Source organism: Gadus macrocephalus, chromosome 8 (assembly GCF_031168955.1).
Source record: "Gadus macrocephalus chromosome 8, ASM3116895v1".
NCBI classification, from domain to species: domain Eukaryota; kingdom Metazoa; phylum Chordata; class Actinopteri; order Gadiformes; family Gadidae; genus Gadus; species Gadus macrocephalus.
Genome location: NC_082389.1, coordinates 3382492 through 3398470, shown reverse-complemented (window position 1 = coordinate 3398470; position 15979 = coordinate 3382492). Strand labels below are relative to the sequence as shown.

The 15979-nt window shown below is 51.7% G+C and overlaps 2 protein-coding genes across 3 annotated transcripts in view; both read left to right on the top strand.

The window, feature by feature from the left end:
- cavin4a (caveolae associated protein 4a) overlaps positions 1-3924 on the top strand; it is a 9081-nt gene extending 5157 nt beyond the window's left edge. The window contains exon 2 of the mRNA XM_060058070.1: positions 1579-3924. Within this exon, the coding sequence (XP_059914053.1) occupies positions 1579-2193 (615 nt within the window). The 3' untranslated portion in view covers positions 2194-3924. The remainder of the gene's footprint in view (positions 1-1578) is intronic.
- A 1962-nt stretch (positions 3925-5886) lies between these two features.
- On the top strand, positions 5887-13289 carry ift57 (intraflagellar transport 57 homolog (Chlamydomonas)). 2 transcript variants are annotated; one of them, XM_060058068.1, is made up of 11 exons: positions 5887-6387; positions 7632-7806; positions 7961-8079; positions 8372-8462; positions 8690-8758; positions 9097-9219; positions 9434-9505; positions 10221-10352; positions 11010-11072; positions 12719-12785; positions 13028-13289. In XM_060058068.1, exons 1-11 carry the CDS (start codon positions 6233-6235, stop codon positions 13207-13209), a joined length of 1248 nt encoding a protein of 415 aa, XP_059914051.1. In that variant the 5' UTR covers positions 5887-6232; the 3' UTR covers positions 13210-13289. The 2 variants fall into 2 exon arrangements, with proteins under 2 accessions (XP_059914051.1, XP_059914052.1); XM_060058069.1 differs by having other exon boundaries at positions 8693-8758; positions 13028-13288.
- Positions 13290-15979: the final 2690 nt, after the last annotated feature.

The window sequence follows — 15979 nt, the reverse complement described above, 5'->3', positions numbered from 1 at the left end:
TTTCAAAGTAAGAGCCCCGAGCTGTCGATCAAACCCACAGCTCGGTGCAGAGCGTGGATCAATCGCTATTGGGGGAATTCTACTTTAAAGTAGCGGGCCCATCACTTAATGTGTGCTCTCACCACTACTAACTTTTGCCATTGAGCAAGGTACTTCAAAACATCATGTAATATAAATGTACCCCGGTAACCTCTTTAGTCCTTATGATCCTATTCAACAAGGTATGCAAAACCATTCGGTTAAAAAAGTCATAATATGCCAGCCAATAGCAACAAGGATGAGGCCTGACCTACTTTGACATCCACCAGTCAAATCTTTAAAAATTAAATGGCATCCTATCCTTTGAATACTGATGGAGACTCCTTAAGATTAGTTACATTCAAATGTAACTGGTAGATCTGCCAGATTAGGTTCTGGTACCGGTACACCGGTCACATTAAACCAAGGTAATTCAGTTCCAAAGAACTATTCTGTGGAGTGCGGTGGTCAATCTATCAGCACCGAAGAACAACAACAACCGTTTGTGCTGTTATCTATAAATATATGTACCTATATATAAATATAGGTACATATATACAAATCACCCGCAGCTGATCAACTAGTTTGATTTTCATGTGATCGCCTTTTCTTCAGATAATACCGGTCCACATTTTCGCTCCAGCCATGTAAGGTTGGCTCCAGCTGGTTTGGCACATTAGGTCTTTCGTCAGTTTGACTGAGAATAGAACGGGTTGACTTGAAATACCGGGGAGGATTTATGAACCTGGAGCATCTACCTCTTAACTGTTGCTGTAGGTTGGAGCTGCCCCTGTGGATGTAGGCCGGTGTTACTCTTTAAAGAGTGTGTTTTGCTTGAACTCACTGATTTATTTCCCAAGTCAGGCGGGAAATTGGAGTTTGATGAACAACAGATTTAATCAGGATCTCATCAGTGATAAAGGAGAGAACGGTGCAGTTGTTATCGGTCGCACTTGGTAATTTAATATATATGAATATTTTTAGATGATCAAACAGTGACGTAAACGAAGTAATCCTTTCAATAGAGACACACTTAAGCTGGGGAAATGATGGAACATGTGTTTTTTAATATCTGCTAAGCTTGTCACATAAAACTTTCTTTCCAGATTGGAACCTGGAACGGCCATAATCAAAAATCGTACTATAAAAAAGTAAATAATGCATTCATTTGTTCGTTCAGATATTTGAAGACTGAAAAGGGAGATAAAGTACTGAACCAATGAACAATATCCATACAAATACATCTTGATTATCTTTTTTTGACATGCTATCAAGAATGTGCTGCTCGTTTTATCACGCAACTTTCCCTCTTACAGAACCCCTCTCTCAAAGGGTTCCCCATAACAGAACCCCTCTCTAAAAGGATTCTCCTCTAACAGAAACCCTCTCTCAAAGGGTTCCCCCTCTTACAGAACTCCTCTCTCAAAGGGTTCCCCCTCTTACAGAACTCCTCTCTCAAAGGGTTCCCCCTCTTACAGAACTCCTCTCTCAAAGGGTTCTCCTCTAACAGAACCCCTCTCTCAAAGGGTTCCCCTCTAACAGAGTCCCTCTCTCCCGCAGGGCGATGCGGAGATCCCCTCCGTGGCCGTCACCAAGACCCCCAAGGGCCCCGGCCTTGACGGCCTGGAGGTGGAACCCGACGCCTACGAGGTGCCGGTCGACCTCTCCTCGGACGAGGAGTACGACACGGTGGAGGAGGCGGAGTCCACCCGCGGCGCGCGCCTGAAGCAGTCCATGATGAAGGGCACGGCGGGCCTGAAGGCCGCCTTCTCCAAGGAGAAGATGGCCAAGACCAAGGAGAACCTGGGCACCAAGTTCCACCACCTGGGCGAGAAGGTGGTGCCGCCCGAGCGCCGCGAGAAGATGCACAACGCCGGCGAGCGCCTGAAGCAGTCGGGCGAGCGTCTGAAGGAGAACATCGCCAAGAAGGCGCCGAGCAAGGAGGCGTTCCGCATCAAGTTGAAGAAGGAGCGCACGGTGGCGGAGGGCGAGGAGGGGGCGGAGGGCGCCACCGACGTGCCCGCCGCCGCCGCAGCCGACGCGGTCCCCGAGGACGCGGTCGCCACTGGCGCCGAGGTCGGCGTGGAAACCAAGAGGGAGCGCGCCGTGGACGAGGCGGGCGCCGTGCGGATCAGAGAGGAGGATGGGAAGGAGGAGGAGTACAACCGTATGTAGGAGGCCGGAGGAAAACATGGCCGCCGCCACCACCCCACACGAGAGGCTTCTGATGTACCAGCGAGAAAGGGTCGTCGCTTATAACGGACATTTTGGTGCGTTAATAAAGTATTACAGGTTTGGTTTAGAGGCGGCTCGTACTGAGCTTTTATTTTGGAACGGCTCTGTTGGCCTTAGCCAGTACTTCAGATCTTGGTGTTTTTGAGCGGTTATAAAAAATGGACCTGCAACGCATTTATCAACACGTATTTTGAACCGTTAAGATTGTTGAGTCGTCGATGAATAGGGGATTGACTAGAGCCCATGTGTAATGTTTAGGAGAAACTTACCGACAGCCAAAGAGAGCAGTGAACAAGATGGCTTCCCCCCTGATGAGTCTGGGACGTCCCTCCTCTTGAAATATGGGATGATGTGGATAGAAGGGGGTTGTGGTTTACTAATGTGGTTCTAAGAACCACTGAGTTATGGTTTATGGTTTGGCCATCCCAAGATGGCTGACAGGGAAATGATTAAGGGAAGAGAGGTTAGACCAAGCAGAGAAAGAGACGCAGACTGGCAGGACATCAAATGTACACGGGAAGTTTGTTTGTGAAATCCATCTCAAGAGTGAATGTATAATGTTGTACATATCATGGCCGAAACCAGTAAAGCTATCATTTTGATTGGTCACCACAGAGCTCAGCTGGTTTGAGCAGTATGTTAAAAATAACGTTAACTGTTCATCATTAACTGTTAATATTCAGTAAATATTAGTTAAACGGCAGACAGGATTCTGTGCCAGTTTATGACCACTAGAGAGGAGTGATGTTAAAGAAGCGTTTAAATCGTAGCTCTGCAGACATCAAGTAGTTAGGTTTTTAGCATTCCTTGTTTAGCGAGACCAGCGCTTTCTTAGGGACACCGGTGGCGAGCACAGGAATTGCACTCTGCTTTAGCAACACAATCTATGTGGATACAATCTTCTTCTTTTTTTAAGGAATTGAAAACTGTATTTTAAGTTTTGAATCACCTTTGAACCTGGCTTGAACTAGCTTTAACTAATGAGCTAGCTTTAATGAATGGAATTAGGCCTATATGTACTCCAATCGTAGATGATTAGAAAGAGATATCACTGTGCAGGCTGAATACAATAGCTGCTTATGGCAAAGGGAATGGGATTGTGCAAGTTTGTGTTAAGAATGTAAGTCAATGCTCTGATTTTGTGTATGAATTTCATTTTTTCGTTTTCTGCCGCTTACAATGTGTGGTTTATTTTAGCTTTGACAATAAGATGATAGAATGGCTGTCATCGTATTCAATCCAATATACTTTCATACAAGAGGCTTTAAATATCAGATGACAAGTTTATATTGAAGATATTTAAAACAGTTTAAATTATTTCAACGATTTATATGAATGTTTATACATAACAGGTTTTAGAATGTATCTTTTTTACGTCTTCATCACTACTACAGTAACATCCAGGAATTGCTTCAGACTTGAATAGTAAAACATGCTTTTGAAATTAATGAGATAGAAAATATGCTTTTTGTGAACAAATCAATCACATGTTTTTGAAAGCTATGTGTTTTTGAGTTCCAGTCTTGTCTTTAAGTTGTGAATGATTATCATCTCCATCAGCGAGGTCCCTCCAATGAGTAATGAGTTGCAATATTGTTGGGGATTGATCAGTGTTATGTTGAGGTTTTTGTACAAATAAAGGTCTTTCTCAACAGAAGGTCAGTATTTCCATTGGTGACTCGTCTTCCTATTTCCTCAAACTCCCACACAACACAGCCACACACACACATACACATACTTTTACCTTGTTCGACTCGTTACTACTCTTTATTATTTTTTATGGCCATTCGTTAGACATAACTCCAATTAGTCGGTCTAGGTGGTGTCTCTCCACCACTAACCCAACACCAGATCCCCGAGGAAGTATCGGAGAACGTTCCGGCACGAGCACGGTGTGGCTGACTCAGCGTTCTTCCCTCCCAGGGGGGGGGGGGGGGGGGATGGGGGGGGGGGGATGGGGGGACAGAATTGATCTGCCAATCCGGTCAGGAAGAGATTTACAATAAGCCTCTTTAATGTGCTCCGTAGGACGCTGCCATATGGCCCGGTAGGAGAAGACATCGCTGCATTACATTAAACCATACGGAGCGTTCATCCGTCTGTAGTCTGTCATGTGTTTCATCACCACGCCAGTTGACTCACACATGGTCGTGTTTGTGTTTATTAAACACGATTCATTGTTTGCTATCGGTTTCCTAATTCGTTCAGGACCTCTATTAGGCTACTCTAGTAGCCCAGGGCTCTTTATAGAAAAGACAGTTTTTAGTTTGGTCAAATGATGCCACTTCTATACTTTCAAGTAGGCTACCACCGCAATAACATAGTACCACAAAGCTAACATTGGAACACAGGGACAACTGAACCCCAATAGACGGCAGGACAGTAGGCTCCCTGCCCTCCTATTCACCTGAACTAACCGACCGTCTAAGTGTTCATCTCAACTAGCTGTGACTCTCAGTGTTCATCTCTCAACTAGCCTGTGTGTCTCAGTGTGGGGCAGACCCGTGTGTGGCTGAACCAGCCCGTGTGTCTCAGTGGTCATCTCGACTAGCCCGTGTGTTTCGGCGTGTGGCTGAACTCGCCCGTGTGAGCCAGCCCGTGCGTTTGGTTGAGCAGTGCAGGGAACAGGCAGCGTGTGTGTGCAGCGCTGTAGCCCTCCCCAGAACGGGCTGACGTCAGGGTTTGATGCAGCACGCGCTGCCACTCACCGCTGTCCCCTGGGAGAACCGGTGTGTGCAGAGGCAGTCAGGGAGCAGCATGTAGATTAAACAAGCACCCCCTCCTCCTCCTTCTCCTCTTCCTCCTCCTCCACCTCCTCCTCCTCCTCCCCCTCCACCCCTCTCATCAGATCTGCCTGTCACAACACCGGAGGGTGCGGGTGGATGAATTATTCACTCAAGCTCAAATGCACATACGCATAGATGAAACAAGGCACGCACACATTCAAACCAGGCACACACACACACACACACACACACACACACACACACACACACACACACACACACACACACACACACACACACACACACACACACACAAATACATACATATAAACCTTATATATACAAACACACACACACACACACATATACATACCACGGAGACACACACAAACACGCACACACACACACAAATACACACACACACACAAAATACACATAAAACCTACACACAGAAACACATACATATAAACCTTATATATACAAACACACACACACACATATACATACAATCATGCACACACACACACACACACACACACACACACACACACACACACACACAGAGAGACGCACACAAACCATGCGCACAAACACACATGAACATATGCACGTGCTACACTGAAACGTACATACACTGAAGTATGGACACAAACACATAAACACATCGACCACATTCACACACATACACACACGCACACACATGCACAGAGACTTTTTTACCTTGTTATACCCGTTATAAATAAAACCGTTATATATTACTACTCTCTAAATAATGAATACCAGGAATAGATCTGATTTAGCTTTGTCTTGGATAGATAATAACGCATATATTAAGATAGATAATATAACTCTAGTACTCAATTGAAAGAAAATTATTCTCGCACAAGGAGTTATCCTCCCATCCGCTAGGTGGCAGACGCATTGTTTGGACCAACACACAAAAAAATAGAAAAGAAGACGATGGTCTGGCGAAACGACATTTAGCTCTCTCAAAAGGGGAGCATAGTGTTGTGGTGTTTGATTATTATATTATACATGTCGATGTATTGATCTTTTAGCCATTAAAACGAAATGCAGACAGGGTAGCACAGCAGACCACTCACCACCACCAAGCTAGCCTTCGGAATGCTTGACAACGGATGGTTACCATAACAACCAACTCGGCGTTCGTGACAGTTAAGTGAGCGAAAGCGATACGGGTTCTCTGTTCTCCTGCGGTATATATATATCGGTCTGTCGGGGCTTTTGTCGACATGTCGGAGGAGCCTAGGCGAGGGGAGGACGAGGAGCGGGGGCCGGGGGGTGTCCACCACATGTTTGTGGTGATGGAGGAGCTGCTGGAGAAGCTGAAGATCCTGGACTACGAGGAGGAAGTGCTGGCCGCGCACAACATGAAGGCCATGTCGAGGTACGACACCGCGACAGAAGACGACTCGGTCTCTTTAGGAGGTGTTAACCTCTTGAGGCGACTGCCCTGCTGTTTCGAAGCTGGTTGTCAGAGGAAGCTGTGTGTTTGTTGATCTGGATGGACAGTGTTGAATCAGAGTAAGAGATCACAATACAGGGATGTATCATTCGTTGTTAGGGGGCACAAGTTGAACAAGATGGTCAACAGCCTCATGATGAGCCGAGGTGCAGAGAAACCACAGTCGAGGGTCATGTTTGTGAGATGGGGTAGTGATGAATGATGTGTGTGTAGGTGACCCCACCCCCCCACGTACCCTCTCATCCACAACAAACCAGACATGGGTTTCTTAACTATTATCATCTATTCACATTATTGATGCTGTAGTGTCCTAGGAGGTAATAATGTGCTAACATCATTTTGAGTCATTATTAGTATTCGAGTGTCCTAGGAACTAATTATAAGCTTTTTATAATCTCTCACCATTGTAAATATTTTAGTGATCTAGGAACACTTGATCATTCATCATCATTATAAATATTGTAGGGTCCTAGGAAGTAATGATATAATAGCATCATCCTTTCTCATCATTATTAATAATGTAGTTTCGTAAAGGACGTTTACCATGGTACATCTACATCGTACTTCTATTTCTGGTCTCATCTTCACGGGTCAACAACCATCAAAATGGGATCGACATATGTGGCTCAGGAGATAGATGGGGTGGGCTCCGGAAAGTTACTCGTGCTATCCCTGGGTCCTCCTCGGGGAGCGTCGAAGTGTCCCTGGCTGACTCCGCCGTCGGTGTGAGAATGTGTGAATGAATCGGTGAGTGTTAGGAATTGTTGTAAAGCGCTTTGAGTGGCCACTGGTTAGGAAAGCGCTGTATAAATAAATGTAAATGGACTGCATTTATACAGCGCTTTTCTCACCATTGGCCACCCAAAGCACTATACAATATTGCCTCACATTCACAGACCGACGGCGGAGTCAACCATGCAAGGCGACAGCCAGCTCGTCGGGAGCTAACAGTCAGGGTGAGGTGCCTTGCTCAATGACACCTCGACACTCAGCTAGGAGGAGCCGGGAATCGAACCAACAACCTTCAGGTTACCAGCCAACCCGCTCTACCTCCTGAGCTACTGCCGCGTATAAATGCAGTCTGTTTAGAATTGAACATCCTGTCACCTTGAACAAACCCAAAGGTTCGACGTCACCCCTGACGTCGTCCATCTTGTTCTTGTTAGGCACTACTTCGTGTCCAGCCCGTACGTAGCGTCCAACCCGGGCGAGCAGTTCTTCCTGTTCACGGCCATCGCGTCGTGGCTGATCAACGTGGCGGGCCGCCCGTTCCCCGCGCCCCGGGACGACGACGAGCCCTACGCCACCGTGTCCAACATCCTGGCCGAGCTGCGCGCCTTCGTAAGCCCCCGCCCCCCGCCGCCGCCGCCGCCGTTTTGTATTCTGTTCTGTTCAAGCGATATATTTCCACTGTATATTCGAAACGTATTCATAGGTCATGGAGACACGGGGTTGTAAATTGTGTGTATGTGTGACTGTGTGTGTGTGTGTCTAGGGGGTGAAGGTTGACTTCCCCCCAAACAAGCTGAAGGCTGGCTGTGGGGAACAGGTGTGCTTCGTGTTGGACCGCCTGGCCGAGCAGGCCCTGAAGAAGAGGGGCTTCAGCTTCAAAAGGTCTGGCTACCCCCTCCCCGTACCAGTACCTCGGCCCACCCTGACACACCAATACACATACCATGACATATGGACTAACACCACACAAAAACATGAAACGTTGGTGTCATACCGTACAACATGGATACTACCATGCAAAACATTAGACACTCGCATACATTACCCCGCTCAACTATACTCAAAGTTAAACTACACCAACCAGAGGACACAGACTCCTAGTACGCATGCCAATGCAACACTACCAATACCGCGCAGACCATAATAGGTAAACAGCGCTGTTTCCTCTGCCCAGACCGAGCTACCCCACAGAGGCAGCCGAGGAGGAGGCCGTCATCGAGGACGATGCAGAGCTCACCCTTAGCAAAGTGGAGGAGGAGATGATAGTATGTCCTCCTCACGCCCTGACCCTGCCTCTGAGGCTAATCTCTGAACCCTGCCTCTAAACCTCACCCTACCTCTACGTATGACCCTAACCCTGCCTCTAACCCTAACCCTGCCTCTGACCCTAACCCCTGCCTCTAACTCTAACCCCTGCCTCTGACCCTAACTGCTGGGAGCTGACCCTAACTGCTGGGAGCTGACCTATGTCTTTCTGTTGTCTCTATATCAGGAGGAGCCTGACGAGGAGGAGGAGCATGTGATGGACTTAGACGCGCTCAAGTCACGGACCAATCACAGCGTGAGTTCCCCACAAGACCCGCCTTCCTCAGACCGGACTCCAGCTAACATATAATATTTTTATATATTTTAAATCAAAAAGTTAATCTACATAGGGACTAGAGGGATATGTACTGTATTTGTATCTGATGTTTTGAATTGAAAGCCCAGAGAGGCCGACTGAGCGGTCCGAGTTAGTCTCTATAACGTGTGTTCTGTGGTGTGTGTGTGTGTGTGTGTGTGTGTGTGTGTGTGTGTGTGTGTGTGTGTGTGTGTGTGTGTGTGTGTGTGTGTGTGTGTGTGTGTGTGTGTGTGTGTGTGTGTGTGTGTGTGTGTGTGTGTGTTGTGCTGGCGCTCCAGGAGGTGGACCCGTCCTCTAAGCCCGAGGCCATCCTGGAGGCCAGTGTGGACGCAGCCGAGTGGGCCCTGGAGGTGGAGCGGGTCCTGCCCCAGCTCAAGGTCACCATCCGCCCCGACAACAAGGTACCCCCCCCCCCCCCCCCCTGTCCCGTACCCCCCCCCGTGGTCCTCATGAACCACCTGATCCTGACTGTGTTCAACTACAGCCATGGGATCAGCAGTAGACAAATGTAAATGTGTATATTCACAGTGTGTTTGTGTGTGCGTGTGTGTGTGTGTGTGTGTGTATATATATTAATTTGTGTCTGTGTGTGCGTGCGTGTGTCTGTGTGTGTAGGACTGGAGGATCCACCTGGACCAGATGCATCAGCACCGGGACGGCATCACGGCCTCGCTGAAGGAGACCAAGGTGGGTCGTGACCTCCTGACCCCGGGAGACCCCTTCCCCATGGGCTAGGGTTAGTGCCCGTGACCTCCTGACCCCGGGAGACCCCCTCCCCAGGGGTTATGGTTAGGGCCCCCCAGGGAGAGTCTCGTGCTCCTGCATGATTCCGACGGTCCTCAGGCGTCTTCCTGACCCACCGGTGTGTTGGTGAAGTACGGCTCCCCTGGTGGCCAGTGGAGGATCACACACGGCTAAACGCTTATGTTCGGAACGACACGCTCCAGTGGTCGGAGGGAGGGGTGTGTTGTCGTGTTTCCTCTTTGAACGGGTTACAATAAGAATAAAAGACTACGGATCCAGGAGATTTGCGGTTCAGTTGTGACCATCACACACAAAAGGAAACGCTCTGTAAATCAAAATGAATCACTCCTCCTTTGCAACCATACCACGCACAACACAGACGCTCTTTAGCACCAAGGTCATTACAGCTGGTGCAACTGCAAGCTGGCGTCAGCATCCTGCTCTTTATTTTTAATAGCGTCTCTGGCGCCACCCGATGGACCCAACAGTGATTTAGATGTGGAACTGAAAAGCAAGGATTCCTTTGTCACTCAACCCCGTGTGTGTGTGTGTGTGTGTGTGTGTGTGTGTGTGTGTGTGTGTGTGTGTGTGTGTGTGTGTGTGTGTGTGTGTGTGTGTGTGTGTGTGTGTGTGTGTGTGTGTGTGTGTGTGTGTGTAGGGCTACCTGAACAAGCTGCAGGAGGACCTGGGGAAGACCCTGGAGAAGGTGAACAGCAGAGAGAAGTACATCAACACCCAGCTGGAGCACCTGATCGGGGACTACCGCGCCGCCCAGGCCCAGCTCAGCCAGGTAACCAGCTAGCCAGGTGGGCAGCTAGCCTGGTAACCAGCTAGCCAGGTGGGCAGCTAGCCTGGTAACCAGCTAGCCAGGCCGGCAGCTAGCCTGGTAACCAGCTAGCCAGGCCGGCAGCTAGCCAGGTAACCAGCTAGCCAGGTGGGAAGATAGCTAGGTTAACAGCTCAGCCAGGTGACCAGCTAGCAAGCTAGCTAGGTTACCAGTTAGTGAGGTAGGCTGCCAGCCAGGTGTGCAGCTAGCCATGTAACCAGCTAGCCAGGTGGGCAGCTTGCCTGGTAACCAGCTAGCCAGGTGGGCAGCTAGCCAGGTAACCAGCTAGCCAGGCCGGCAGCTAGCCAGGTAACCAGCTTGCCAGGTGGGAAGATAGCTAGGTTAACAGCTCAGCCAGGTGACCAGCTAGCAAGCTAGCTAGGTTACCAGTTAGTGAGGTAGGCTGCCAGCCAGGTGTGCAGCTAGCCAGGTAACCAGCTAGCCAGGTGGGCAGCTAGGTAACCAGCTAGTAAGGTAACCAGTAAGCCAGGTTAACAGTTAGCCAGTTGATCAGCTAGCCAGGTAACCAGTTACTCAGGCGGTCAGCAAACTAGCTCTGCACCAGTACCAGATGTAATTAGGTGCACGTGTGAAGAGTGCATGTTGTGGATCTCTCTCCAGGCCAGGGAGCTGTACCAGCAGGCCAGTGGAGGAGTCACAGAGAAGAGCAGACAGCTGGCAGAGGTGAGGCCCAAAGGACACCACACTACGGGACACCACCCGCACTACAGGACACCACCCACACTACAGGACACCACACTACAGGACACCACCACACTACAGGACACCACCACACTGCAGGACACCACCACACTACACCACCACACTGCAGGACACCACACTGCAGGACACCACCACACTACAGGACACCACCACACTACAGGACACCACACTACAGGACACCACCACACTACAGGACACCACCACACTACAGGACACCACACTACAGGACACCACCACACTACAGGACACCACCACACTGCAGGACACCACCACACTACAGGACACCACACTACAGGACACCACCACACTACAGGACACCACCACACTACAGGACACCACACTACAGGACACCACCACACTACAGGACACCACCACACTACAGGACACCACACTACAGGACACCACCACACTACAGGACACCACCCGCACTACACCACACTACAGGACACCACCACACTACAGGACACCACCACACTACAGGACACCACCACACTACAGGACACCACCACACTACAGGACACCACCACACTACACCACCACACTACAGGACACCACCACACTACACCACCACACTACAGGACACCACCACACTACACCACCACACTACAGGACACCACACTACAGGACACCACCACACTACACCACCACAATACAGGACACTACAGGACACCACCACACTACACCACACTACAGGACACCACCACACTACACCACACTACAGGACACCACCACACTACAGGACACCACCACACTACACCACCACAATACAGGACACCACCACACTACAGGACACCACCACACTACACCACACTACAGGACACCACCACACTACAGGACACCACCACACTACAGGACACCACCACACTACAGGACACCACCACACTACACCACACTACAGGACACCACCACACTACAGGACACCACCACACTACAGGACACCACCACACTACAGGACACCACACTACAGGACACCACCACACTACAGGACACCACCACACTACACCACACTACAGGACACCACCACACTACAGGACACCACCACACTACAGGACACCACCACACTACAGGACACCACACTACAGGACACCACCCGCACTACACCACACTACAGGACACCACCACACTACAGGACACCACCACACTACAGGACACCACCACACTACACCACACTACAGGACACCACCACACTACAGGACACCACCACACTACAGGACACCACCACACTACAGGACACCACACTACAGGACACCACCCGCACTACACCACACTACAGGACACCACCACACTACAGGACACCACCACACTACAGGACACCACCTGTTGTAAACCAGCTGCAGGACAAATGGTGAGTTTATTATTGATGTGTCTGTCTGTCTGTCTGTCTGTCTGTCTGTCTGATGTATGTGTGTGTGTGTGTGTGTGTGTGTGTGTGTGTGTGTGTGTGTGTGTGTGTGTGTGTGTGTGTGTGTGTGTGTGTGTGTGTGTGTGTGTGTGTGTGTGTGTGTGTGTACATGTGTGTGTGTACGTGTGTGTGCGTGTGTGTGTGTGTGTGTGTACATGTGTGTGTGTACGTGTGTGTGCGTGTGTGCGTGTGTGTGCGTGTGCAGGTGAGCGAGGAGTTGGAGGAGGTGAAGCAGGAGATGGAGGAGAAGGGCAGCAGCATGTCTGACGGAGGTCAGTGTCTCGGCGCGTTCTGACCGGAGCAGAACCTCCCCCCTCAGACACACACATCCTTCCTCAGGCCCTGGTGGCAACAGGCAAAAGGACCGCAGGGCTGAGCCTAACTAGCCTTACTAGTCTGGTAACGAGTCTCACTAGTCACTGTGTTGACCCCGGTCGCCGCGGGCAACAGAACCTCCACGACCCCCCCCCCCCTCGTCTCCGGCTAACCCCTTCCTCCCTGCTGTGTTGTCCAGCTCCGGTGGTGAAGATCAAGCAGAGTCTGACCAAGCTCCGTCAGGAGGTGGTGCAGATGGACGTCCGCATCGGCGTGGTGGAGCACACGCTGCTGCAGGCCAAGCTGAGGGAGAAGAACAACATGACCCGCGACATGCACGCCACCGCCCCGCCGGAGGCCGGCCTGCAGCCCTACGGCTGAGGACCTCCACCTCCTCCACCCTACAGACCTACACCCTACAGCCTGCAGCCCTACAGCTGAGACCTCCACCTCCTCCACCCTACAGACGACCTCCACCCTCCACCCTACAGACCTACACCCTACAGCCTGCAGCCCTACGGCTGAGACCTCCACCTCCTCCACCCTACAGACGACCTCCACCTCCTCCACCCTACAGACCTACACCCTACAGCCTGCAGCCCTACGGCTGAGACCTCCACCTCCTCCACCCTACAGACCTACACCCTACAGACCTACACCCTACAGCCTGCAGCCCTACAGCTGAGACCTCCACCTCCTCCACCCTACAGACGACCTACACCCTACAGCCTGCAGCCCTACAGCTGAGACCTCCACCTCCTCCACCCTACAGACGACCTCCACCCTCCACCCTACAGACCTACACCCTACAGCCTGCAGCCCTACGGCTGAGACCTCCACCTCCTCCACCCTACAGACGACCTCCACCCTACAGACGACCTACAGCCTGCAGCCCTACGGCTGAGACCTCCACCTCCTCCACCCTACAGACGACCTCCACCTCCTCCACCCTACAGACCTACACCCTACAGCCTGCAGCCCTACGGCTGAGACCTCCACCTCCTCCACCCTACAGACGACCTCCACCTCCTCCACCCTACAGACGACCTACACCTCCTCCACCCTACAGACGACCTACACCTCCTCCACCCTACAGACCTACACCCTACAGCCTGCAGCCCTACGGCTGAGGACCTCCACCACCCTACAGACGACCTCCACCTCCACCACCCTACAGACGACCTCCACCTCCTCCACCCTACAGACCTACACCCTACAGCCTGCAGCCCTACGGCTGAGGACCTCCACCACCCTACAGACGACCTCCACCTCCACCACCCTACAGACGACCTCCACCTCCTCCACCCTACAGACGACCTCCACCCTCCACCCTACAGACCTACACCTCCTCCACCCTACAGACGACCTCCATCTCCTCCACCCTACAGACGACCTCCACCTCCTCCACCCTACAGACGACCTCCACCCTACAGCCTGCAGCCCTACGGCTGAGACCTCCACCTCCTCCACCCTACAGACGACCTCCACCCTCCACCCTACAGACCTACACCCTACAGCCTGCAGCCCTACGGCTGAGACCTCCACCTCCTCCACCCTACAGACGACCTCCACCTCCTCCACCCTACAGACGACCTACACCTCCTCCACCCTACAGACCTACACCCTACAGCCTGCAGCCCTACGGCTGAGGACCTCCACCACCCTACAGACGACCTCCACCTCCACCACCCTACAGACGACCTCCACCTCCTCCACCCTACAGACCTACACCCTACAGCCTGCAGCCCTACGGCTGAGGACCTCCACCACCCTACAGACGACCTCCACCTCCACCACCCTACAGACGACCTCCACCTCCTCCACCCTACAGACGACCTCCACCCTCCACCCTACAGACCTACACCTCCTCCACCCTACAGACGACCTCCATCTCCTCCACCCTACAGACGACCTCCACCTCCTCCACCCTACAGACGACCTCCACCCTACAGCCTGCAGCCCTACGGCTGAGACCTCCACCTCCTCCACCCTACAGACGACCTCCACCCTCCACCCTACAGACCTACACCCTATAGTCTGCAGCCCTACGGCTGAGGACCTCCGCCTCCTCCACCCTACAGACGACCTCCACCCTACAGACGACCTACAGCCTGCAGCCCTACGGCTGAGACCTCCACCTCCTCCACCCTACAGACGACCTCCACCTCCTCCACCCTACAGACGACCTCCACCTCCTCCACCCTACAGACCTACACCCTACAGCCTGCAGCCCTACGGCTGAGACCTCCACCTCCTCCACCCTACAGACGACCTCCACCTCCTCCACCCTACAGACGACCTACACCTCCTCCACCCTACAGACGACCTCCATCTCCTCCACCCTACAGCCTGCAGCCCTACGGCTGAGGACCTCCACCTCCTCCACCCTACAGACGACCTCCACCTCCTCCACCCTACAGACGACCTCCACCTCCTCCACCCTACAGACGACCTCCACCTCCTCCACCCTACAGACGACCTACACCTCCTCCACCCTACAGACGACCTACACCTCCTCCACCCTACAGACGACCTACACCTCCTCCACCCTACAGACGACCTCCATCTCCTACAGCCTGCAGCCCTACGGCTGACGACCTCCACCCTACAGACGACCGTCACCTACACCCTACAGCCTGCAGCCCTACGGCTGACGACCTCCACCCTACAGACGACCGTCACCTACACCCTACACCCTACAGCCTGCAGCCCTACGACTGACGACCTCCACCCTACAGACGACCGTCACCTACACCCTACAGCCTGCAGCCCTATGGCTGACGACCTCCACCTCCTCCACCCTACAGCTGAGGACCTCCACCTCCTCCACCCTACAGCCTGCAGCCCTACGGCTCACCTCCTCCACCCTAAAGCCCTATAGCTCAACTCCTCCACCCTACAGCTGAAAACAGCCAACTGGCCAGAATCAGATCTTTGTTTCCCTCATGGTTGTTCGTTTTCTGTTTGTTTGTACAGAAGTGTTTGTTTATCGGTCCGCTTTTGGCCCAAAGTCGTGTAACGGACGGTGGAAAAACTTGATTATCACAAATACAAGTTTCTCAAAATGGCCGCTGTTGTTTGTAAACAGGGTAAGAAACCGTTCTTACCCTGTTGGTCTCAATTAGTTTTTCTTATCTTCAGACATGAGTCA

What these genes read in the sequence shown, in the direction of transcription:
- ift57 (XM_060058068.1), top strand. Translation starts at nt 6,233, where the DNA reads ATGTCGGAGGAGCCTAGGCGAGGGGAGGACGAGGAGCGGGGGCCGGGG. An exon ending in TGGCCGAGCTGCGCGCCTTC is followed by an intron (nt 7,807 to 7,960) that starts GTAAGCCCCCGC and finishes GTGTGTGTCTAG; the next exon opens with GGGGTGAAGGTTGACTTCCC. An exon ending in CAGCAGCATGTCTGACGGAG is followed by an intron (nt 12,786 to 13,027) that starts GTCAGTGTCTCG and finishes TGTGTTGTCCAG; the next exon opens with CTCCGGTGGTGAAGATCAAG.